The 24,554-nt window shown below is 37.2% G+C and overlaps 2 protein-coding genes across 3 annotated transcripts; both read right to left on the bottom strand.

Moving 5' to 3' along the window:
- Positions 1 to 15,498: 15,498 nt before the first annotated feature.
- LOC141592469 (protein PAM68, chloroplastic) lies at positions 15,499 to 16,331 on the bottom strand. Its single transcript, XM_074413153.1, has one exon. It carries the CDS (start codon positions 16,222 to 16,224, stop codon positions 15,625 to 15,627), a length of 600 nt encoding a protein of 199 aa, XP_074269254.1. The 5' UTR covers positions 16,225 to 16,331; the 3' UTR covers positions 15,499 to 15,624.
- Positions 16,332 to 17,090: 759 nt separating this feature from the next.
- Positions 17,091 to 23,979, bottom strand: LOC141592470 (uncharacterized). 2 transcript variants are annotated; one of them, XM_074413154.1, is made up of 5 exons: positions 23,772 to 23,979; positions 21,851 to 22,752; positions 19,301 to 19,501; positions 18,389 to 18,584; positions 17,091 to 17,517 (listed from the first exon to the last, which is right to left on the bottom strand). In XM_074413154.1, the coding sequence occupies exons 2-5, from the start codon at positions 22,703 to 22,705 to the stop codon at positions 17,333 to 17,335; spliced, it is 1,437 nt and encodes a 478-aa protein (XP_074269255.1). In that variant the 5' UTR covers positions 22,706 to 22,752; positions 23,772 to 23,979; the 3' UTR covers positions 17,091 to 17,332. The 2 variants fall into 2 exon arrangements, with proteins under 2 accessions (XP_074269255.1, XP_074269256.1); XM_074413155.1 differs by having other exon boundaries at positions 21,851 to 22,708.
- Positions 23,980 to 24,554: the final 575 nt, after the last annotated feature.

Genomic DNA, 24,554 nt, shown 5'->3' with positions numbered 1-24,554 from the left:
TGGTGAAAATTGGGTGAGTTTACAACAAATCTCGATATGAAGTTCAATTTTTGTATACTTACTCGAAAAATCAATGTTTCTAACGTTACATATTTTGTTTTTTCCTCTCCGAAACAGAATTTTTATAGGACAAAACCATTAGACTATAATTGAACTTAACTCAACACGATGATGGCAATGTCTTTGAAAGAAATTCAAGAACAATAATGCAATATGGAAATATTGACGATCACTCTATGTCGAATGTTGGGATTTCAAGCACCTCGCGATCAACGAGCCTTCATGCCTTTCATCTTCAAAATCAAACTGAGGTAGCGAGTTATTATCAAATAAGTAGTTCTGCATCATCGAATTTTAGACCTGTCTTTAATATGAGACCACCCCCGGGCAGCAGTGGCGAATCTAGGATTTACTTAATGGGGGTGACGGGTGTTCAATAAAATGTATAGCATTCATACATCATTCCCAGGGGCGAACGAAGGATTTGAGTAAGGGGTAGGCACAATAAGAAACAAAACTACCGATTACATTTAAAAATTTTAGACTTCGAGTATAGATAATCTATCTATAGTACCACAAGGAAAATATGTTATTTGGTCATGAAAATAAGTTAGTTTTTTGGTCAGGTGTGATGAGCATCACATGGTTGGAAGTGAAGAATGGGTTCGAGTTCGTAGAAAACTACTTGGCTCGAACTCGGTTTGAATCGCTCCTATGGTGGTGGACAAATTTAGTATTTGAAAAAAATAACTCTTTTTTAATCTAATTTTGTTCATGATCATAAAAGATTGAGATTCTAGTTATTATTCCGTAGAAAAATAATTATTACTCCTATGTGATTTTATAATTGACAATTTACACTTTTTAAAGAGACAGCTCCGTCTTAACATGAAAACGGGTTAAATATTATCCAATTTGAGTATATAAGATACATCTTTTATTGTTACCCATATGGCCATATGCTATACACTATGCTTTTGACTTATTCTTACTACTAGATCAGAGAGGGGTTAAACTTAAAACGAGAATTTTTATTATTGAGATGGGGAAAAAAATACGCTACACTTGGTAGAAGAAAGGCAGAAAATGAATTTAATATCACAATCCTTTTTCTCCCCTTTACTCCATTCAATTAGTCTTGCTATAGACGGGTATATCGAGTATATCCGTCTATTATTATAGACGGGTCAAATACAATAAAAGTGGTGACATTATTTGCTCCCACCACCCCACTTATTGTTTGTCTTATTAAAAAAATAGTATTGTATTTGACCCGTCTTTTATTATAGACGAATAGTGTCCGTCTATAACAAGAATCTGTGTAATCCATTAGTCATACGGTATTTTCTAGTATTAGACTATTAGCCTATTACACAAAAGTACAGCTCATTTCCCACTTCTAAAAGGAAGATAAATAAAATATAATTTCCCCTCTTCCCCATAAAAAGCACTCCTATTCCTAAAAACAGCTTTTTTTTACCACTTCATTTCAATATTTCATCATCCTCTTCATCTCTTCATTAGTCTTCTACTGTTCTCTCTTTTCCAACAAGACACCATTACTATTACTATATATTTTTTAATTTACTTACAACTATTTATATTGATATCTCGTTCATCTCCTTCCGCACCACAAATACTTCGCTTTTGTTACTGCCGCACCATTCCTTCAACATCCATTTTCCAGATCTTTCACCGTTTTTTTTTAACCTTCATAATTTTTTTCCTGAAAAATAATGGGGGTGAGGGGTCACCCCCATCACCCCCTGTAAATCCGCCCATGCCGGGCAGTGGTATGATAGAGAGTATATCGCTTCTTGTGGAAAGAAATGTTGGTGTTCAACTCATTTCTTGGATGCGTAACCCGTCTAGAATTTTGTGGGAATATGACCACAATGGATCATATAAAAGTTTTGGGGTTGATTGGAGGAAGCTTGGATATATGCTTGGTAGTGCTTTGTATAAGGAACATAAAAAATGTAATTTTGTTGGAGATTTACTGAATTCAACATACGTGAATGAACAAGAAGGGAAAGTTGTGTTTATCAATGACCCAGTAAGATATTGTAAATTATTTACATGCTTTAATATGTTAGACTTTATATTCCTTATTTTTACGACGCTTTTTTCATTGATTATTGACGCTTTAAATTGTCTAAAATTAATTTCTTCGCTTTAAATTGTCTAAAATTAATTTCTTGGCGATTTTATAAAGAATTAAATTTGGGCTTCGGAATATTTTGACGCTTTTATGTCAAAATTATCTTCGTTTTTTGGTGTCAATATTACCTGGACGCATTAGTTCTTGATGTTTTTTTAATTCAACATTTTCTATTTACAAATCTACATAGTGTCTGTATGAAATTTTACGCGGGAAATATGCTTTTAAAATGAAAATTTTTCTCCACGCTAAAAAGCGTCGAAAGGTTCATATACAACACTCTTTGAGTCTTTGGTGCTCACCTAGTGTTTGTTTGTTCCAATATATCTTATCTATATGTATAAAATTGGGTTAAAACGTTGTAGATGCACCACGTGTCCCATACAGCCTTAATGACAAACATTAATTACGGCTAATTATTTAATATGAATATAATAAATGCAGCATAAATCTCAGTAAATATTAATTATAATTTCATAAATTTTATTATAAAATTACATTAAATAATTACATTGATTTGATTCTAAATTTATTAAAAAAAATATTTTGATAAAAATTCTAAATTGTAAATAAAAACGTTCATTGCGAAGAATTCTTTCAATCGAGTATAATTTTCATTATATTTGTTAACATATTTTGATATGTAGAGATGATTAAAATAAGTATCTCACAATGTTTTACATTTACGTAAAAAAAATATTTTGAGAAAGTTGTAAAACTTAAACCATTAAATTTAGGGATAATTTACGTGGTGCCCCTGAGGTTTGGCTTAATTCACGTGGTACCCTTGCTTTTAAGAATGTGCGCATGGTGCCCCTGAACTTTCATTTTAGTGCACCATCTACCCTTATTTTTTTTTTCATGTTATGACGCCGTTAACACACAAACATTAACTATATAATTCCCTTGTCATCTTCATCTTTATCCTCACAAAACACTTCATCTTTTTCCCTCAAAATCTTCCTTTTTTCTTCTTACAATTCTCCAATTTTTTGAGTCAGTCTCCCAAACTATCTATCTTCCTTTTCTTGTCATTTTCTCCACCACAATTCAATTTCACACCACAACAATTCATCCATAATTCCATACACTCCATTAATACACCACCAAATTCACCATCATGGTTCACAGTTCTCAGCCCGCGACATCAATCACCAATTCAACTAATCACTAATTCAACTGCCTCGCCTCTCCAATCAAACACTAACCGAGTCACTGTGGTTCGAGTCGGCGCACCAGCAACAGTAGCATCATCTCACAATCACCATGGCTTTAATTAAAGTCACCTGCATTCACCATCTCCATCTTCAATACTGAACTCGGAATCAAAACCCAAGTCCAATTCACCAATAGCCACCGCACCACCACGACAAGTATCCTCTAATTCGCCCCATCGACAACAACCATGTTAGAGCAGCAACACCGTTCTCCGTCGCCACATACTCGCACCACCTAGTTCCTTAAATATAATTTCCAAATGCCCGGATCCTTCAAATAATCAAATAAATCCGAGAGTGGATTTCAATAAAAGCAAGAAACCGCATATTTAATTCAGATTCGGATTAATTGTTCACCATTTTCGGCGTTTTTCATCATCATATTTTCCCATTTCATTGGTTCATCGTCTGATATTTTCAATAGGAGCATAATTTGGAGTTCTTCTTCATTATTAGAAAGAAAATAAAATGGAAATGATAATTAGGTAAAATGAGTTAAGAGATTACAAGAATAAAGGGAGAAAAAGAATGAACAATGATAACTGTTGTGTGAGGATGGTGGTGAATGCTTAAATTTGGGGAAGTCTGATGGAAGTAATTTTGGAGACTGTAGGGGAAAACGAAGGAAACAAAGATTTGTGGGGAAGTGAGAGAGAAGGAACTAATTTCTTGTTCATCAATAATGGTGATTGGTAGGCACTGGGGAAGTGAGAGAGGGGAAGATAGTATTGTTTATTGGTTTGTGAGGTAAATGAGGGGGAAAAAGACAAAGATTTAACGGCGTCATAACAAAAAAAAAATAAGGGTAGATGGTGCACTAAAATAAAAGTTCAGGGGCACCATGCGCACATTCTTAAAAGTAGGGGTACCAAGTGAATTAAGCCAAACCTCAGGGGCACCACGTGAATTATCCCTTAAATTTATTAAGAAAAATATAGTTGGAAGAGTAATTGTATTTATTAAAAACAAAAACTTAAAAAAACTACTAAGATATACGGAGTAAGTTTTTATAGTGTGGGAACGAAAAAATTATCTTGCTTTAAATTAATACATATGAGAGTTTGAGAAGTTTAAATACTATGATAACGAGTATGTATGTACACAGTGATCACGAGTGAGTTTGAATAATTAAAAGAAATGTAAGGATTATTAAGTAATACAATATTATATAGGGTTTTCTACGTGGTACTCCGTGTTTTTTCGCATTCTACGTGCTACCTCTATCTTTTTTTAAAAATATAAGTGGTATCCAAAATTTAGTAAAATGTTCTAAAAACACCCAAATTAATAAAAATTATGTTTTTAATATGTTAAATTTTGTAAAAAAAAAATATGTTTACAATTGAGTAGATGATGTTTATGTTAATGACATGACAAATTATTTCCAAAAAAACCAATTAAAAATGTATAATTCAAACATTTTAAAGAAGCGGATTAGAGCATTTTGGGTATCATAAGATATTTACATTTTGTTTAGGGGTACCACTGGTATTTTTGAAAAGCGAGGGGTATCATGTAGAATTCAAATAAATACAAGGGTATCATGTAGAAAAACCCTATTATATAAACAACATGAAAAAGTAGAAAACACATTATATTTTCCTTTAATATCTTCAGTTTAATATGTATACGCCAAGAATAAAACATTGATTATGACTAACAAGATATTACTTTTAGTTAAATATTTTATATGTTATCTTATAAAATTGATATTTGAGAAAGTTTAACCTATTTTATTTACGTGTAAACTCTTAAACATCATTATATATAGTTGTTAAAAAAACAAAAGGTGCAAATTTCTTATAGATATATTTGACACATAGCACATGTGAGACACAACCAAAACATTTGAAAAAGTTTAGTTTGAATCCTATATATTTGATACATAAATATCAAACATTTTACATTCAAAATTAAAAATTGTACAAAATTACATTCACATCATTGTGTACAAATATTTTAACTGATTTGGAACATAACGTATCGTGAAATGATATAATTTGATAACTTAATGTTGATTGTTGCATAATTCGAATACATTTTATTTTAATTAATATGATATTTGATCAGTTACATTTTTTTGTAAAACGTTGATCATGCGTAATTAACTATAACTTATTAGTTTAAATTAAAATTATATGTATTTTATTTTAAAACACTGAACTCAAACCTAAAAAAAATAAAATTTGAGAAAAAAATAATAATTTATTTTTACTTATAGGTAAAATATTAAAGGTTATATATGAATTATATTATTTTTCTCCAATTATAATAATAATTCATTAAAACAGACCACGCGAAGCGCGTTATACTACCTTGTGTGTGTGTGTGTGTGTGTGTGTGTGTGTGTGTGTGTGTGTGTGTGTGTGTGTGTGTGTGTGTGTGTGTGTGTGTGTAAAGAGAGAGAGAGAGAGAGAGAGAGAGAGAGAGAGAGAGAGAGAGAGAGAGAGAGAGAGAGAGAGAAAGAGAGAAAGAGAGAAAGAGAGAGAGAGAGAAGGGGGGGTGTCATGTAAGTCCACCTTTTTTGGTTGAGTCCATAAGTTCTAATTGTGGCCTTTAGATCTATTAGATGAGTGGTGATGATTAAAATAAAATGAAAGGCTGAGATTAAAAGCTCCCAAATCCCACCCAAACCCTAATCACTCTCACAAATCTTTCCACCCTTTATCTCTCTCTCTCTTCTTTCTCTCTAAATTTTTCTCTCAACTTCTCCCTGCCGCCGCCGCCCTCCACTCGCTGTTGCCGCCGCCTCACCAACTATACACCACCATGATTTTCTCTCCTCCGTCTTTCTCCTTCACCACCGTTCTCCCCTTCACCCACCACACACCACCACGTTGATTGGTGAGTTGGTGCCATATTTGTGGTTGTTTTTTTCAGTTTTTGATTTTTTTGGATGGTGGTGCCGGGTTTGTTGCATGTGGGTTTTTTCGTTTTTTTTGTCGTGTGTGTCTGAGGGGGATGGGGATGGTGGTGGTGGTGGTTGTGGTGTTGTAGTACGTGGTGGGTGGTGGGTCTTCCGCTTCCTTCCCCTTTGTTTTTTTTTTATTTGGTAGGACTGGGTGGTGGTGCTATGGTGGGTGGTGGGTCTGCCGCCTCCTTCCCCTCTGTTTTTTTTATTTGGTGGGATTGGGGTGGTGGTGCTATGGGGTTGGGTTAGGATGTCGTAGCTTGGTGGTGGCGGTGGCGGTGATGGTCGAGAAAGAAGTTTTATTAGGATAAAGTTACACTCCCGAGGACTAAGATTACAAATTCAAGAACAAGAGTTACAATCTAAGACTAAAAAATTACGAGAAAAACTTCACCTCTAATGACTAAAGTTACACTTTTGAAGGACAAAAGTTACAGTTAAAATGGCTAAAGTTGCAAAAGTAAAGTATAATAATTCAAACTTTTACATACAAACCACTATACGACTAAAGTTACGACTCCAACGACTAAAGTTACGCCTTCAACGACTAAAATTACACTCGTAAAAATATATAAATTCAAAGTTTTACATACAAACCACCATATGACTAAAGTTACATTTTCGACGGTTAAAGTTACACCTCCAACGACTAAAATTACCTTCATAAAAGTATATAAATTCAAATTTTTACATTCAAACCACCATATGACTAAAGTTATAACTCCGACGACTAAAGTTACATTCGTAAGATACTAAAGTTACATAGACTTTTGTTAAAATTACATAAATTTCAATTTATAAATTCAAATTTGTATATATAAGTTGGCCTTAAAAGGTAATATACACTTATAAATCATTGAATGCTTAAAGTTACACTCATAAATCAGTAGAGTTACACTAAAAAATGATTGGCTAAGAATAGGACTTAGGGACTCAACCAAAATTAGGGACTCGTCTCTCTCTCTCTCTCTCTCTCTCTCTCTCTCTCTCTCTCTCTCTCTCTCTCTCTCTCTCTCTCTCTCTCTCTCTCTCTCTCTCTCTCTCTCGGTTTCAAATTCAAAATACCTAAGGTAGTGTCTGGGAAGGGGGAATTGATTTCATTTTCATGATATCAATTGTAGAAATCAAAATGTTTGAGTTCAATTCCAACTCCAATTCCAAAAGTTCGTTTGGGAAACCCATGGAATTGGAATTGGAATTGGAATCGGAATTGGGGGGGGACCGATATTGGTCGAGGTCATCGGGAAATTTTTATTTATTTGGAAAAAAAATCATGTAAGATATTTGCGAATGGAAAAAAATATAGAGAATAAAAATATTGCGATTAAATTTGCATATAAAAAAACGTAAATAGTGATGGAATTGAAATGACTACTATGTGATAGGAATTTGAGAGGCTCAAATTTGAACTAGGTTGGAATTGGGAAGGAATTGAGTCCAATTCCAGTTCCAAATTCCAAGTCTGAAGGATAAAACTCATACAAAAGGAATTCAGTTTACGAATTGAATGTTTTCATACAAGATTGTCGAATATACATCCATCTATATATATATATATAAATCGTCCCAATAAGTTTAATAAAGATACGTCCATTAACTCATCTATTCAATCCAAGTCTCAAATCTCCCACTGCACCTCAAAATCCTGTTGATTCATCATCAGTCCTTACAGTAGCAACCACTTCTAAGTCGATGTACATAACATATTAGTCCCTATAGGATTAACCATTTCTAAGTCATTGTACATGACATGTCAATGGCCAGACCAATAGTACAGTCTTTGGACAAAAAAAAAGGAAAGTTGTTCGAATGAAGCAGTACCAAGTATCAACCGATGGACCAAAATTCTTCAAGAGGATGTACGACATTATTTTGGTTGGGGGTTGCAAAATAGTTGTGTTTGACTTGCCATCAAATTCACTCATTGTGGTGGTCATTTCATGTATCAAATATACATATTACCACTAAAAAAGGCAGGCATATAAAAATGTAACTCAGATGATGGGGAGCTACTCAACATTCTAGTTAATTGAAGAAAATTAAAACAGAAACATTGATACATTTAGGTTTCGCAACTTAATAGTAAAAAAATAGGTCTAAAAAATATAGAATAGGTTATATTAACCAGCATGGGCTCGCTATTGAGAATCTGATGGTAAGCTTATTTAAAGGGATTTGCAGACAAATTCAGGTTTAAACGTTAAATTGTCTAGATAGGTAAGCACATTCAAATTCATAGGAATAATTTCTAGTACATTTCCTTGCCAGCACGCAGCAGCATATGATGATCAAACAAAAAATTAAAACAAGGAGCAATATTTTCTTATAAATATTTTATATTTGTTTATCATAATGAAGCTATAAGGACAACTCACCTGGCTAATGTTAATCTTGAAGGAGTAATTGGAGTACCTAAATATCCCCTTCTCAACAATTTTTCATAACTATACAAAACTTATTGAATAAAAGTGATGGGCTTTGCAACAAAAATTGATTTATAACCAACAATTGCTTAGTTAAATTACTCTGATGGTTTGCTGAAATACTTCAAACAATCAAAGCTTTAAGATAAAAATTTTATTACTAATGCGTTATTAGAGATTCTAATCTTTCTAAAAGTGTCAAGACAACCGTTTGTAATAAATGTGAGACATTATTCAAATGAAGTGTCATGCTTCAAAACTCACAATGCAAAATAATGCTCTTCAAAATTTAGTGCCTGAGAAATGGAAAGGTTAACAATTTATATTAGGGTCGGCCTTAGACATATGTAGTCTCGCGGTCTCGTATTGTATTTAAACCAACGATGATTAATGAGAAAGACAACACAAATGATTAAACACAAAATATAACGTAACATGGTATCAGTGTCTTTCTCCTTCCTGAAACCCTAATCACTCTTCCGCCTCCTTTTCTGGGTTGACCAATCCCAATCAACCTGCCTCTGCCTCGAAGACCGAGGCACCAAAACTCGATCCTCTATCTCCTTTCTCTCTCTCGCAAACCAAGAAGGACTCGGTCAATACATCACCCACATCCGTCTTCGCAGCGATAGTTATGAAGAATGGAGCTGTTCTATGCGTATCTCCCTCAAATCACGCCGCAAATTCGGGTTTTGCGATGGTACGATCACACAACCTCAAGACGATGATTTTCTTTCCCAACAATGGGAGGTTGTCCACTGTACGATCGTTCAATGGATCATGAATTCCATCGTTCCGTTAAAAATTCTGTTTCATAACTGAAGATGCTCGTGAGTTGTAGCTCGATCGAGGAGCGTTTTTGCGTTGTCGATGGGTCACGGATTCACGCGCTCAAGGCCAAACTCCATGATTGCCGCCAAACTAAAGGTATGACTGTAACCACCTACTTTGGCGAATTAAAGATTTTATGGAATGTTATTGCCAATTACGAACCACCCTTTGCTTGCAAATGCGGTGGTTGCAAATGTAACATCTCGAAAACAGCTTTGGCTTGACAAGATTTGGAGCGAGTTCATAAATTTCTAATGGGTTTGAATGCTACTCTTTATAAAACAATTTGTTCGCAACAACTTGCTCTTGACCCGTTGCCATCATTAAACCGCGTCTATCACTCTGTGCTGTAAGAGGAACGTCTTGTCTCCTCCCCTACTGCCGTCTAAGAGCCCACGGATGTCATGGCTTTTGTAGTCCGTCCTGGTTCATCGATCTCTGCCGCGGCTGGTTCGATTCCGGATTGGCGTGCCTTGCGCAATGCTGAGCGACAGGAAAGGCGCAAATTGTTCTGTACCCATTGTCAAGCTAACAGACATGACGCTCTCTCCTGTTTTATTCCACTCAAAGGTTTCCAGATTGGTGGGGTGATAGACCCAAAACCCTCGAAGAATTACAAGCCAAGCGCGCTGCCTCCGCACGTACTCCTGCTCGTGCCAATTTTCTAGGCGGTTCATCTTCAATTCCGTCTTCTGATCGTCTAAGTGGTATGTCTCCTACTTGGATAATTGATACAGGAGCCTCTCACCATGTCACCGGTGATGCGACATGGTTGGCTGATCCCCACCCGATACCTCCTTACCCGGTTACACTTCCTAATGGGCAGAGTGTGTCGGCTACTATAGCCGGAACGGTCCAATTGAATGAATTTTTTGTTTTGCGAAATGTTTTATATGTGCCTAGCCTTACCTACAATCTTCTCTCCGTCTCTCAATTAATTGCAGTCACCGATTGTGTTATTAGCTTTACTAACTCGTCTTGTCATATTCAGGACCGGTTTTTGAGGATGAGGATTGGAGTCGGTGAGCAACGGGACGGTCTCTATTTGCTGCGTGCGGTGGTCAAGCCAACTATCCATCGGGTGAGCGTTGATTCCTTTGAGTTGTGGCATCGACGCCTTGGCCATCCCTCTAATAAAGTAGTTAAACTTTTACCTTGTGTTAGCAATTCCCGTTCCACTTCGGATATTAGTTGTGAAATTTGTCATGAAGCTAAACATAGCCGCAGTTCTTTCGATTTGAATGAGACAAAGGCCTCCAATATTTTTGAGTTAATTCACTGCGATTTGTGGGGTCCTTATCGGTCTCTGTCTACCTGTGGGGCTAAGTATTTTCGCACTATTGTTGACGATTTTTCCCGTAGTGTTTGGGTTTATTTACTCCTCGATAAGCGTGAAGTCACAGACATGTTTTTGAGTTTCTTTGTCCTAGTAAAACTCAATTTAATGCCGTCGTTAAAACTGTTCAATCGGATAATGGGTCGGAATTCTTTCACATGGCCGAATTTTTCACAAACAATGGCGTATTGTTTCGCACCTCATGTGTCGGGACACCACAGCAAAATGGCCGTGTCGAGCGCAAGCATAGACATATTCTTAATGTTGCTCGGGTCTTAATGTTTCAAGCTAATTTACCGGTCTCGTTTTGGGGTGAATGCATCTTAACGGCGGCGTATTTAATTAATCGTACCCCGTCTCATCTTTTACTTGATAAAACCCCCTATGAACATTTATTTGGATCGGCACTAATTATACTCATATTCGCACCTTTGGCTATCTCTGCTTTGCTCATAATTTACATACAAAGGGTGACAAATTTGCTAAAATGAGTCGAAAGTGCTTATTTATTGGGTACCCACACAATAAAAAGGGCTGGAAGGTGTTTGATCTTGCCACTCGGGAAATTTTTGTAAGTCGGGATTTGTATTTTTATGAGGATAGCTTCCCGTACATCACGGACACCCCTTTGTCTCCTAGTCCTAGTTCGAATCTTACTGGTAATGATGGCCCCATTCACTTCGCCTGATCCGTGTGATATCACGGACTCAATGGAGCCCTCGCCTACTGATATGGGTTCTGGGAATGGGTCAAGTGCTGCTACAAGTCCTTCCTCGGATCCGGGCCCTACCACCGACACTCCAGGTGAACCCGGTTCCGGGTCGGATGCTAATCATGACGATGTTGTCAATACCTCTACTCCTGTTGAATTGGGCCGTGGTAAAAGAACCAAAATCCCATCGACCCGTCTTCGTGGATTCGTTGTTGGCACCGCATGCGCTTCACCTGATTCCGACTCACCTCCTGACTCACCTCGTTCCTCAGGTACTCCTTATGCTCTAGCTAACTATGTTTCGTGTAACAAATTTTCTTCGAAACATCAAGCATTTCTTGCAGCTATCACCTCAGGTGTCGAACCCACCAATTTTCGAGCGGCTCTTGCGGATCCCCTTTGGTGCAAGGCAATGGCGGATGAAATTGCAGCTCTCGAAAATAATGCCACCTGGGAATTGTCCACTCTTCCAGCAGGCAAAAAGGCGCCTGGTTGTCGTTGGGTTTTCAAAATTAAATACAATTCCGACGGCAGCATTGAACGGTATAAGGCTCGTTGGTCATCTTGGGTAATCATCAGGTGGAGGGTATTGATTATGGAGAAACTTTCGCACCTGTGGTCAAGATGGTTATTGTCCGTTCTTTTTTAGCTGTTGCTGCTGTGAAGAACTGGGAACTCCATCAAATAGACGTACACAACGCTTTCTTACATGGCGATCTTGACGAAGAGGTCTATATGAAGCTTCCCCCGGGTTTTGGAAGCGGAAAGGAGGGCAAGGTCTGTCGGTTACGCAAATCCTTATACGACCTTAGACAGGCTCCTCGTTGTTGGTTTGCCAAACTAGCAACAGCTTTGCGAAGGTATGGTTTTACTCAGTCTTATTCCGAGTATTCATTGTTTAACTATGCACGAAACAAGGTTTGTCTCCATGTCTTAGTTTACGTGGATGATCTCGTGGTGGCCGGTAATGATTCTTTGGCCATCTCGAAGTTTAAGACCTATCTTGGTGAATGTTTCCATATGAAAGATTTTGGAATCCTGAAATATTTTTTGGGCATTGAGGTTGCACGAAACTCCAAAGGCATTTTCTTGAGTCATCGAAAGTATGCTCTTGACATCATTACCGAAACCGGCTTGTTGGGTTCCAAACCCGTCGTCACTCCCATTGAACAAAATCATAACCTTGGGTTGGCCATGGGCGATTTTCTTGAGGATGTAGAGTTCTATCGACGACTTGTTGGCCGCCTTGTATACTTAGCTTTGACACGGCCAGACCTGTCGTACGCTGTCCACACCTTGTCGCGGTACCTAAATAAGCCACGCAGGGAACATTATGACGCTGCTCTTCGTGTTGTTCGTTATCTCAAAGTTAGTCCGGGACAAGGAATCCTATTTCGCTCTGACAGTGAGTTTGTTGTCACCGGTTGGTGTGACTCCGACTGGGGTAGTGATCCCTCTACTCGTCGCTCTGTTTCTGGGTGGATCGTTTTTCTTGGTGCCTCCCTATTTCTTGGAAGACAAAAAACAACAGACGGTCTCTTTATCTTCAGTTGAGGCCGAGTACAGGGCCATGGCAGCTCTCCTTTGCGAATTAAAATGGGTCAAGGGATTGCTTCTTAGCCTTGGCGTGTCCTTTTCGTCTCCCGTTGATGTCTACTCCGACAGTCAATCTGCGATTCCGCTTGCACAAAATCCAGTTTTTCACGAGCGAACAAAGCATATCGAGATTGATTGCCATTTTATTCGTGATGCAATTACTGATCGTTTGATTAAACCTTCTCATGTATCGACTAAGGACCAACTAGCTGACATTTTCACAAAGGCCTTAGCATCGTCTCAATTTGTATTTCTTCTCCGCAAACTGGGCATTCTTAATCTCCATGCTCCAGTTTGAAGGGGGGGGTGTATTAGGGCCGACCTTAGACATATGTAGTCTCGTTGTGTCGTATTATATTTAAACCAACGATGATTAATGAAAAAGACAACATAAATGATTAAACACAAAATATAACGTAACAATTTATCGATCATGGACCATCACCCAACCTAGGTAGCACGGACACTTCTCCTAATCAGCCGTCCCGTGTCCGACACCGTGTCGGACACCGACACTCCTCGGACACACGTCGAAACGTGTCAGACACCTATAAAGCCGTGTCTAACTTTCTACATTTATTCGGGCACGTGTCCGACGCGTGTCCATGGTATTTCGGCCGTGTCCGACGCGTGTCCATGACATTTAGACATCATTTAGGGTGAATGATGTTCTTTAAGCGTGAAATGAGTTGTCGAAAGAGATTGATTAAAAGATTCGTTTGGATAGTAAATGAAAATGAGTTATAATCAAGGCAAGTTTTAGCTTCACTTATTTAAATTTAATATCAAATACTTTTATAAAAATAAAATCGAACGCTTATAATTATAAAATATATATTTTATTAAATTTAAATAACGTGTCCCGTGTCCTAAATTTCAAGGGATGCCGTGTCACGTGTCCGTGTCGTGTCCGTGTCCCGTGTCCGTGTCCGTTTTGGTGCTACCTAGCACCCAACCAAGTGAGATCACTTTGGAAATTTAGTTATAATAATAGCATTTGAGTTGGCAAGTAGAACCTGTACGTGCACAAGCTCAATTTTTCTCATTTTCAAACAATGAGAGCTACTGCAATAGAAGTAACAGTCCGTCTTGCTTCAAACCGCAAGATACGTCTGAAATAATAAGACCTCTCACAATTGGAAATCACATGGGTGGTGGGACACCCCATGTGCTTTCCCACTCATTTCCTAAATGGATATTTTGTGAGAGAAAACGGTCCGTCTTATTATTTCAGACGAATCTTACGGTCTGAAATAAGAATTTGTGTAGAAGTAATTAGGCATATCAAAAGTGTCTATTAAAGAAGATGAAGTTAGAGAATCCATTAGTATATGCACCATTTTTAAAATTCGTAAAAGAATAAAATAGAAGAATGCTTATAGACGAGTCTTTTGCTTTCAAATTCTCATTTGTATCATGTAAATTGTACACTAAGAACTATGGAGCATATGGCGTTAGTCTTGAATTTACCAAAAAAAAAATTCGGACATGTGCCCTACGTCCCAATTATTTATTTACCCTTGTAAAAATACTCCTCACAAGGAATAAAAAAAAGTAAAAAAAATAACATTAAGAGGTAAGACTATTGAACGAGAGACATATTTACGTAATGACATTGCCGCTAATCTCAAGGATCTGGCGATTTACAAAAAATTATATCCAACAGTGTTGTCAAACGCATTAGATGGATTGAAGTGAGTTGGACTACTTAATTTTAACTCCGTATTTATGTTATGTTATGTTATGTTTTATTTCCTTGGCTGCATTTGGATATTTATCTATTCCGCTGTTGTTGAAGGAAGTGAACTCTTGGTTAATGGAACGTGTGGTTGGTCCTTTTATATATGACTAGTTTTCACTCTTGGTAAATCGACAATATCAAAAACAGATTAGTTGGATTATTTGCTACAGAGGCATTTGAAGGAAATGAAAGGCGATGGCTGAATATGTTAGTAACTCGGAGGATCTATCCAATATTTCACATTTCTTTTTTACAGTAGTTGACTAATATGAAAAACAGATCAGTCGGATTTAATCCCTGTTGTTAACACTGATGCAACTTTTCTAGCATTTGCACATTAAAGCTACAAGTAAGCATGAAAAACAGATCAATCGGATTTCATCCATGTTTATGCGGACTTTCTAGCATTTGATTCTAGGAACGCTTCCCATCTAAACCGGTAGCATTGATGGAACTTTTGTCATCAGAAGAAACTCCTTGTTAATCCTATTCAGTCAAGAATATAGACCATATTTGTCAAACAACATGCTAACTTTATCATGCTTTCGAGTTTCGACCAACACTTTCAAATAAACTACAGTAGGTGTATATTTATCAGCAACTCGAGTAATACACTATCAACTTCAATGTGGAAACTGTAAAGTAACATACAAAAAAATTGACAATCGGAAACGACTTGTATTCATTACTGACTACTTATTTCTTTGAAGAGCTACTACCACCGCGAAAAGATTGCCAGAATACAGGCCAATTCTTCTGAGCCTCAGTCCAACCCCAAAAGGAACCTTCCCTTAAAGGGTCCCAACTAGACGAAACAATCCCGTAACTGACCCCTAAAAGCGCAGTCCCGAAGAAAACAAAGGATACAATGAAAGGCACCCAAGTAGGCACATCTATCTTCAACCCAACCTTCAAGTAATAGAAGAATGGGAAAAATGCCAACCCTGTAAACAAAGGTATCCCAACTGAAAACCCCATCCTGCTTATCATTCTATTTGTCACTATTTCCGGGATTACCCCTTCTTCTCGATCATCGTCGTCATTGTCATTGTCATCATCATCATCGTCTTCTTCTTCGTCTACGTCTTTGAGGTTCTTATTGTTTTTCTTCTTCTTTTTCGGGGCTCCGAACCCCTTAGGACTCTTAAGAGTGGCATGTAGGGAAGTAGACTTGTTTGACAAGAGAAACAAGTTTTGGGGATGTTTGGTTGTCCATAAAAATGTAGAAAATTTAGTGTAAGACAAGTTTTGAGGGGAGATCAAAGGGAGAGCTCCATGGAAAGAGCAGGTTTCCATTTTACACAAAAGAATTGTGTGGTGTTTGCTAACACCTTTATCTTCTTTGAGATTTCGTTGCTTACCCACATCATAACCAATTATAACTGTCGTGTGGGTTGAGTTATTGGGATAACCGGATAAGTCTCCAAATATCATACTCCCAATTTAAAATAATATGGAGTACTCCCTCTATCTCGGTCATTTGTTGTTCTTTTTCATTTTTGGGTATCTCAGTCATTTGTTGTCCTTTTTATTTTAAGAATGAATTTGATGAGTAATTTGGTCATTCACACTCAATTTATTCCACTTGTCATTTAGTAATTGACCCCCTCCCCTTTCCTTGATCTTTTTGCCAAAATCAAAGGATCAGTAGGTCTCCCTTGTGACGGGTCGGATATTGCGACGGGTATTATGTGAGTGAAAATGGGTAGAGGGGACAAGGTGGGCACCCACCCCATGTGCTCCTTCTCTCACCCTTATGGGTTTTTTGTGAGACGATATGGTACCCGTCACAAGTTTGTGACGGATACCCTCCGTCATAAGGGAGAATTTGTGATTTTTTAAAATGCGTAATTCATTTTTTTCAGTTTTTTGTAATAGACAAAAGAATGTTAGATAGAATCCAATTTAGATCATTAGCAACATCTCTAGAAACTTTACCGATGAAATTGGCTGATATTTGAAAAATGGTTATTATTGCTTAGACATCCATGCTTAAGCATTTGATTTCTCCAAATAATTGATCACATTCTATATTTGATAAATTAAGATCACTCGTATACTTGTTTGCAACAAAGACCAAGTCATTTTGGCAAACGGTTTTGGTTCTTTGATTCATCGCCCCAGTTAACTTCTATAATTCTTATACAAAGATTTATTGTTCCTTTTTCGGAAAGAAATAAAATAAATAAGGTGTTCCTCCGAACAAATCAACTACCAGTAGAAAAAGCAGAGTACCCATACGAAGTTTTATGTACATTTTTCTACGGCCAAACATATTAACATACCGGAGAGCAAGGCCGGAGGGTACGGTACACTTTTTAAACGAGCCTGAAATGTCCAGAAAATCAACAAGGTATAATTTATACACACGAGTGTAGAACAGACAAATTACTCCCCAACGGATCTAATGTTGGATTTTAGAGTACAGGTCTTGGAGAGCTCCATACAGTGGCTCGGCTGCCCTTGGTCTATCAACTGAACCAAGCAAAATATCAGCTGCCGTTAGATAAGGATCGCCATAGAAACGCAAGTTCGTGTCTATTCTTGTGGTGACTACATTCCCTTCCAATGAGACGCCCACAAATGCCCCTGAGATATACATCACATTCAGATACGGTCAAATAAGCGTGAAAGTTCACCTAAAATTGGATAAAATCCATTTATGCCTATACGGAGTAAATAAGAAGCACATCAGCTTCTCAAGGTGAAAAAGTGCTAGGCTTATCCTTGCAAAATATGCAATCAAGGATAAGTTTTAAAAGCAACTTTGTATCATGCAGCAGATTGCAGAATCCTAAGAAGAAAGTTGTTATAAGGAAAACAATTTTGAACGACCGTATACCTTTACAATAGCAACATCGTACAATAGAAGCTGGTAAAATCAAACTTGTGAAATTCAAAAAAGATAAATTAATAAGATAGCACCTCCAACGTCTAAACCCGAATTGCAAGGTGGTTCGGTGTTAAATTTGCTTTGGGAAACAGTTTTGAGTTCATAGAAAATATGGAGTACCGAGTTAAAATACAAAGAACTCCAGCAACCTAATTCGTGAGACGAATCCCATTCACTACGGACAGTTTCAGTTTTACGATCAGCCGACAGAACTAGGAATCACGGTTCAATCTTGAGTAAAACCAAACAAAATGCTGTCTTTTGAATTAAAGGTTCAAAGGTGTCCATGGAATATCACAAGGTACAGCACAGATTGCTACACTGTGAGTCTGTGACTTTAAGGAGTTCACATAATATTTCCAGGAAAAATTGATTGTTTTCATACAAATATTCCAAAGAAAGGGTGTTTTCTTGTAAGGTGTTCGAATGAAAATATTCCAAATCTGGTTGGTGGGTTGTGGCTGCATGACTAACCAGTAATCTCAAACAAGAAACTGCGTTCAGAACAAGGATTTGGCACGTAAAAAATGATTTTGTAAGAAGCTAAATGCTCCCATATTTTCATACCTTTGCTACAGCTATATGAATAGCACAGGCCAGATCCTCTATCTCCAGCTCGAAGATCCGCTTCAAGTACTCTTCCAACAGGGCCAGCTGCCGCGCTACAGCCAGCTCCTAGAGAAAAATGCACGCGACTGCAGAATGTCTTCACGGCTTTATAATTATGAAGCACAATTATGAAATCTGTGAGCTCACCCCCAATCTGTTAACAGCCGGCAAATTTTTAAAGTTATCATAGAGTGATGCCGACATGCAAAATCATATCATAAAATTGCAAACACACATAATCAAAAGATGGTGCAAAAGTGATCATAAAAAAGACAAAGTAATAACATGCCAATTCCAAGCGATACACGCTTACTTATAAGATGAATGTAAAGCTAGAGACAACAAGTCATTGCCCCTATAAAAATAATAGCAAAGAGTAACAAAATCTAAAGCAAATTATAATGGTTTCTACAGATAACTGGATTACCGTCACCAAGTGACTCACAAGATGCTTACAAATTGATTGAACAACTAAATGAAAGAAACAAGCAATTAACAGTTCCAGGTGTCCAGCTATCATATCATTCATCACATAAATGACACGTCCTTCGTTTCGCAATTATCTTCGTTTTAAATATGTACAAGAATTTAAGTAGAACAAGAAATGCCAATATTTGTGTTTTATCTTTTTATTTTTCTTAAACTCAAGCACAAATATAATACACTTGTCCTTGAGGTTAAAAACAAACAGAACAAAAACACAAGATTGATAATTTGATATATCTAATCCTAGTTGATTCTTGAATAAATAGGAAAGTGGAAAGTATTGCTGAACGAAGGGAGTTATATGGAATAAATAGGTCATGTCAACTTCAAGTAATAACTTTAGCTTGATGGAAAAATAGATAGAATAACAGCAATAATGCACACCTGAGCACCCCATCCTAGACCCACTGAAGCTATTGCAGAAGGAGCAGACCATGTCCCGTCCATCCTTCGAGCAACAACTAATCCAGTGCCCATCTTGTAAGCAAGAACTGCCCCCATTTTGGCAACAGTTAAAATAGCCAGGCCTTTAGCTCCTTTAAGAACCGCTGAAGGAATAGATCTCTCAGGATTCAAAAGTGAAACCTGCCCAGATAAGTGCATTTACAAAAAAAATCAGACGAGACTGTACAGAAGCAAAAAAAAAATGTGAGCAGATATTACAGCTACTTAAGAGAGAAGCGATCCCAAAATAACAAAAACATAAGCACGACTGCACTTAAACTTTGTATCTGTAGGGTAACCTGGGCCTTTGTGTCTGTTAAAGTTCCCCCAGGCCCCTGACAAATACTCCCTCCATCCCATTATAATCTTCCTAGTTTGAATTGCACAGTCTCGAGACGACACTTTGACTCGGTTTTTCTCCATTTATATTCTATTTTTTTCATTCAAAAATTATATTTCCGAAATCTATGATGAATGTAAATATTTTGTTATAATATGTGAATTTTTATTATTTAACACTTCTTTGTGGTCAAAGTTATTAAATTTTGACCCTAAAATTCAAAGAAGGAAGATAATAATGGGATGGAGGGAGTAAAATACTGGCAGTGGAAGATCTCAACTGGAACTATATATTCAAACCATCCAGCTACCCAACCACAATATCAGCAAAAAAATATTTAGTAACATGCCTAGGAATTTGGCAGTTGGGTAATCTAAGTAAAAAATCCTACTAACAAGGAAATAAATAAAAAATTCAGCCCACGGCGGCCAGAGGTCTTGGACTCTTGGGGAGTTGAAACAATAAGATTCTAAAAAAAAACATCGAGATGGTAAAATTTTCTGAAACTAATAATCCTTCCCATCTAACCCAATTTACCCATATCCCTTCTTTGACAATCCAATCCACTCTTCACATTACTTTTTCTGGAAAAACTTCGACCATCTTGTCCATATTACTCCCTCCTATTCAATAGGTTATTTCCTCTTGATATTAGCTCAGTTCTTTATTCAAGGGATATTTCGTCGTTGATATTATCTATTTCCCCTTATTGAGATTATCTATTTGCCCTTCTCTCTGAATTACCCCACCAACCTCACCTAACTTCTCACCACCCTCGCCCTCACCATAACCACTGACCACTTGATCACTCACTATCCTCCATCCTTATCACCAACCATCGACCACACATAGATCAACAACCACGCTAATGAGAAAGGGTAGATTGGGAATTTGTTGTCGTACAAGTTTCCATTTTTGGAAGCGTAAAAAATTAGAGAGCCAATTCAACATGCCGAAAAGGAATATGAAAAGGATCTATTGAATAAAAGGGATTAAAACATTACATTGACACACAATCCATCAATTATTGATATTTTATTTCTTAATCAACCACACTATCACAATAACTATGACCAAACCCCCCAACCAATTCTCCTACAGCCAAGCTTTTATGCAGCCGCACCTTCTGGTTCATCCAGCAGCCGACAACCTTTGGTTATCTATCCTCCAAACCCCGGCCCACTCCACACACCCTCAACCCCACCCTGGCTGTTGTCTACTATTTATCAACCTTTACTCGCCCTTTTTAGAAGTAGATTGCACACCAACCTTTTTATGTGAGCCCTCAGTTACCCAGAGCCCCTCCTTCAGCCCCCACTCCTCTTGTTCAGCATGTTTTTGTTTCACATCTAGGAAAAGATAGATACAAAGTTCCAAAATAAAGTGCACCATTGACCTTGTCACAGAACTTTGAACTGGCAACTTGGTTTTATGGCTGAGATGATGTCGACAGTGAATTCTGCTGAGGTAAGGTGGGTTGCGGTGAATAGTGTGGGTTTAGGGCAATGGTAGAAGTAAACACATACTATGTTCAACAAATAATATTTATTCTTAATCACAAGTCCACTTGTTCAAATTTTAAGTTGCTTAATTACTTAAATGTATAATGGTAACTGATAGATTTCGGACTAAACCCCAGCAACAGGTATCAGGTCAGGCAATATAATTTAAAAAAAAAAAGGATTTTCTATATGGTACCCTCGTATTTTTTGGATTTCTACATGGTACCCCTCGGTTTCTAAAAACATCATTGGTAGCCCTAAACTTTATAAATTGTTCATAAAATACCCAAAATAATAAATTTCGAGTTTTCTAACAGTTAAATTTAATAAAGAAAATATATTTAAGAACGAGTTAACGGAATTTGTGATAATAGTTTGACAAATTATTGCCAAAAAATCAATAGAAAGTGCATAAACTAAAAATTTAAAAACGGTGGAATAGAGCATTTTAGGTATTTTAAGAAGTTTTCAATAAGTTTAGGGGTACTAGTGATATTTTTAAAAGATGAGGGGTATCACGAAGAATTCTTTAAATACAAGGGTACCACGTAGAAAAAACCCTTTAAAAAAAACATGAAAAAAAGGGAAGCCGACAAGCTAGGCACTAAAATAAATGGTCGGTTGAATAATAATAGTTGGTGGTTCTACCTGACTGTAACTCCTCAGAGTGATGGACGCTTTGTAGATTTCATGCTCCATAGTTAGACCAACAGGAAGGTTTAACCAACCTCTTGCACATGTCCAATCCACCACATCGTGCTTTGCTACCTGTACAGCGTTGCTAATGCTGTTAATTAGTACCGCTTGCAATGGATCAAGTCTATCATAGCAGGCGTCACAAACTCTCTGTGGGTTCCGCTCCCTAAACTTAACAGGAAGCAGACATCTTCCCTTTGTGCATACTCTACAAAATACCCCTCCACAAAACCGACAGTGATGTCTACCACGTGTAACTGCAGTGAATGGGGAACAACACTGCATGCAAACCATAGCAGAACTATCTGGAAGCCACTCCGGAGGTTCAGCTTCTAAAATATCTTTGTATGCACTATAATCAAACCTGCTTCCCTCAAGAATTGGTGGGGCACTAGGTATGTAAACTGAGGAGTTCAAGACAGAATCGCCATTTTTTCCAGGCCCCAGGAAGGAAACGCTAGAAGAAGAGAACTGTTGATCATTACTTCCGCCCTTATTTTGCCCAGTTACGATAGCAAAAATCCCAGCCAACACATTCTTCAAGTTTATATCTGGCGGCTTATTAGGATGAAAAGAACCAGGATGCTCCTCATTAGAATCGTAGCCTCCATCAATAAAATCTTCAGGATCAGGTAGATGTGGGTATAAAGCACCTTGTTTCAAAGACGGTGACCCAGATAAACAGCTGTCGTCTTCTGGCATAGCCCATTCATTATCGACATAGTCATCCTCATAGTGAACTTTTTTGTCCTCCCTTTCCACATTGCTTAGTGAAGAATATGACACTCTTTGTCCAGAACTATCCATTTACTATGCCACATACGGATATCAATCAGACAAGCGAGTTCTTAGTACTGAAATTCAAAATAAAACCTCATCAAACACAGGAAGAGACATTTCAGACTTGCTCATTTGAGCTGACACAAACCGCGGGGAAATAACAAAGAAAGTAAATAAATAAATGATGGGTGCAATATGCAGGAATGAATCACATTGGAATTACAGGGCAAGTTTTATTCGACATAACATATACTTTCTTTTCACAGAGTAGGAACACAAAGTAAAACAAGTCCGAGAGACTCCTCTATAGTCTATACTACAAAATGTTGGAATTAAAACTCATGTGTAGGTCTCTTTCTTTTGTGACTTGAAAAGATAATGCATATACTAGGGAAAAAAGATCAGAATAGAGCTTCCATTAATCTTACACATGCCTAATGACATAGAATAAAAAAGCTTGACCTAAACTTCGCTCAGCTCAGCTCATGTGCCATTCTTTCTCTATTTAAAACCACATAAGCAAATGAAATCCGATACTGTATATTCTTTTCTTAGGTACACGTTTTCCAATTTAACTTCACATTTTCCCAATAAAAATCGCTAAATTTAATTCCCATATGATACTAGCATATAATTTCACACGCCCATTTACAAGTTCCAAGCTTTTCCAAACCCTAGATAATTAACAAACAGAATTGTAATTCACTAATTCCCCTCCAAAATAAAGACAAAACAACTTCATTTCCTTAGTGCCTCAATGGCTCCCGCAAATTGAGGGATAAGGGGGTTGGACATCGCAGCCATAAGTGTTAGCAACACAAAGCGGCTGTTTCCGAGAGTATCTAAAGCTAAGTGAAACCCTTGATTTGGGAATTTGTATTAACCAATAATATCGAAACCCTAGACCACGAAATTCAGTAAAATAGTCTTAATTATACACCCACGAGTATCCAAATATTAACCTAATATACTCTAAATCAACAAATTAACAACCAACAAATGAATAATTAAACCAAAAGGCGTAAATTGAAAATACAGAATCAACAGAGAGTATAATATTGCTGGAAAATTTGGAGATAATTAAAAAACTAACCTTGAGTAAAGCAGATGACTTTACTAATTTCCTGCAGTATATGATAGAGATGATGATGATGATGATGTTGATGATGATGCAGAAAAGGAAGGAGATAATATAAAAGGGGATTTGGATTTCTTGTAGAAATAAATTTGGGGGTGGTTTATGCGCTAAGTAAAAGCATAGCTAATCTTTTGGTCTTAAACCAAATCCAAATACCAAATCCGGCCCGAACTTGTCGGCCCGAACTACAATAATGAATTTGGTTAAATTTAGGATAAATTAAAACAGCAATTCTCCCTTATGACGGTCACAATTTGCGACGGGCAAATGTGACCACTTTTTAATAAAATGTAACCACTCAAGTACTGTTCATAAAATGTCACTTATAAAAAAATGGTCACATTTTCTCAAAAACTGGTCACATTTGGCCCGTCGCAAATGTGAACAGTGTTTGTGACGGAATAGTACCCGTCACAAGGGAGAATTTGCGAAATTAAAAATAACCACCACGTATTTGCGTATTTTTACAAATTACCATCACGTATTTGCGTTTTTACAAGATGAAAAAGAAGTTAATGGCACGTATTAGTGGTCACAACGCGAGAGCTCGCTGGGGACTAAAAACGCAATTTAATTATACTTGAGGCCAAATTACGTAAAGAATTGGATGATGTGTTAGAAAGGGAAGAAATCCTTTGGTACCAAAAATCCCGAGTGGAATTTATTAAAGATGGGGATCGAAATACATCTTTTTTCCATGTTAGCACCTTAATAAGAAGATGGCATAATAATATTACT

Source organism: Silene latifolia, chromosome 7 (assembly GCF_048544455.1).
Source record: "Silene latifolia isolate original U9 population chromosome 7, ASM4854445v1, whole genome shotgun sequence".
Lineage (NCBI taxonomy): Eukaryota > Viridiplantae > Streptophyta > Magnoliopsida > Caryophyllales > Caryophyllaceae > Silene > Silene latifolia.
This window is presented reverse-complemented; position numbering and strand designations above follow the sequence as displayed.

Bases quoted from the DNA above. Each gene is read 5' to 3' on its own strand.
- LOC141592469 (XM_074413153.1), bottom strand. From the start codon at position 16,224: ATGGAAACCTGCTCTTTCCATGGAGCTCTCCCTTTGATCTCCCCTCAA.
- LOC141592470 (XM_074413154.1), bottom strand. From the start codon at position 22,705: ATGGATAGTTCTGGACAAAGAGTGTCATATTCTTCACTAAGCAATGTG. The intron at 19,502-21,850 runs GTAGAACCACCA...TTATCTGGGCAG, and splicing joins CTCTGAGGAGTTACAGTCAG to GTTTCACTTTTGAATCCTGA. The intron at 17,518-18,388 runs GTATGAAAATAT...TGTATATCTCAG, and splicing joins TTCATATAGCTGTAGCAAAG to GGGCATTTGTGGGCGTCTCA.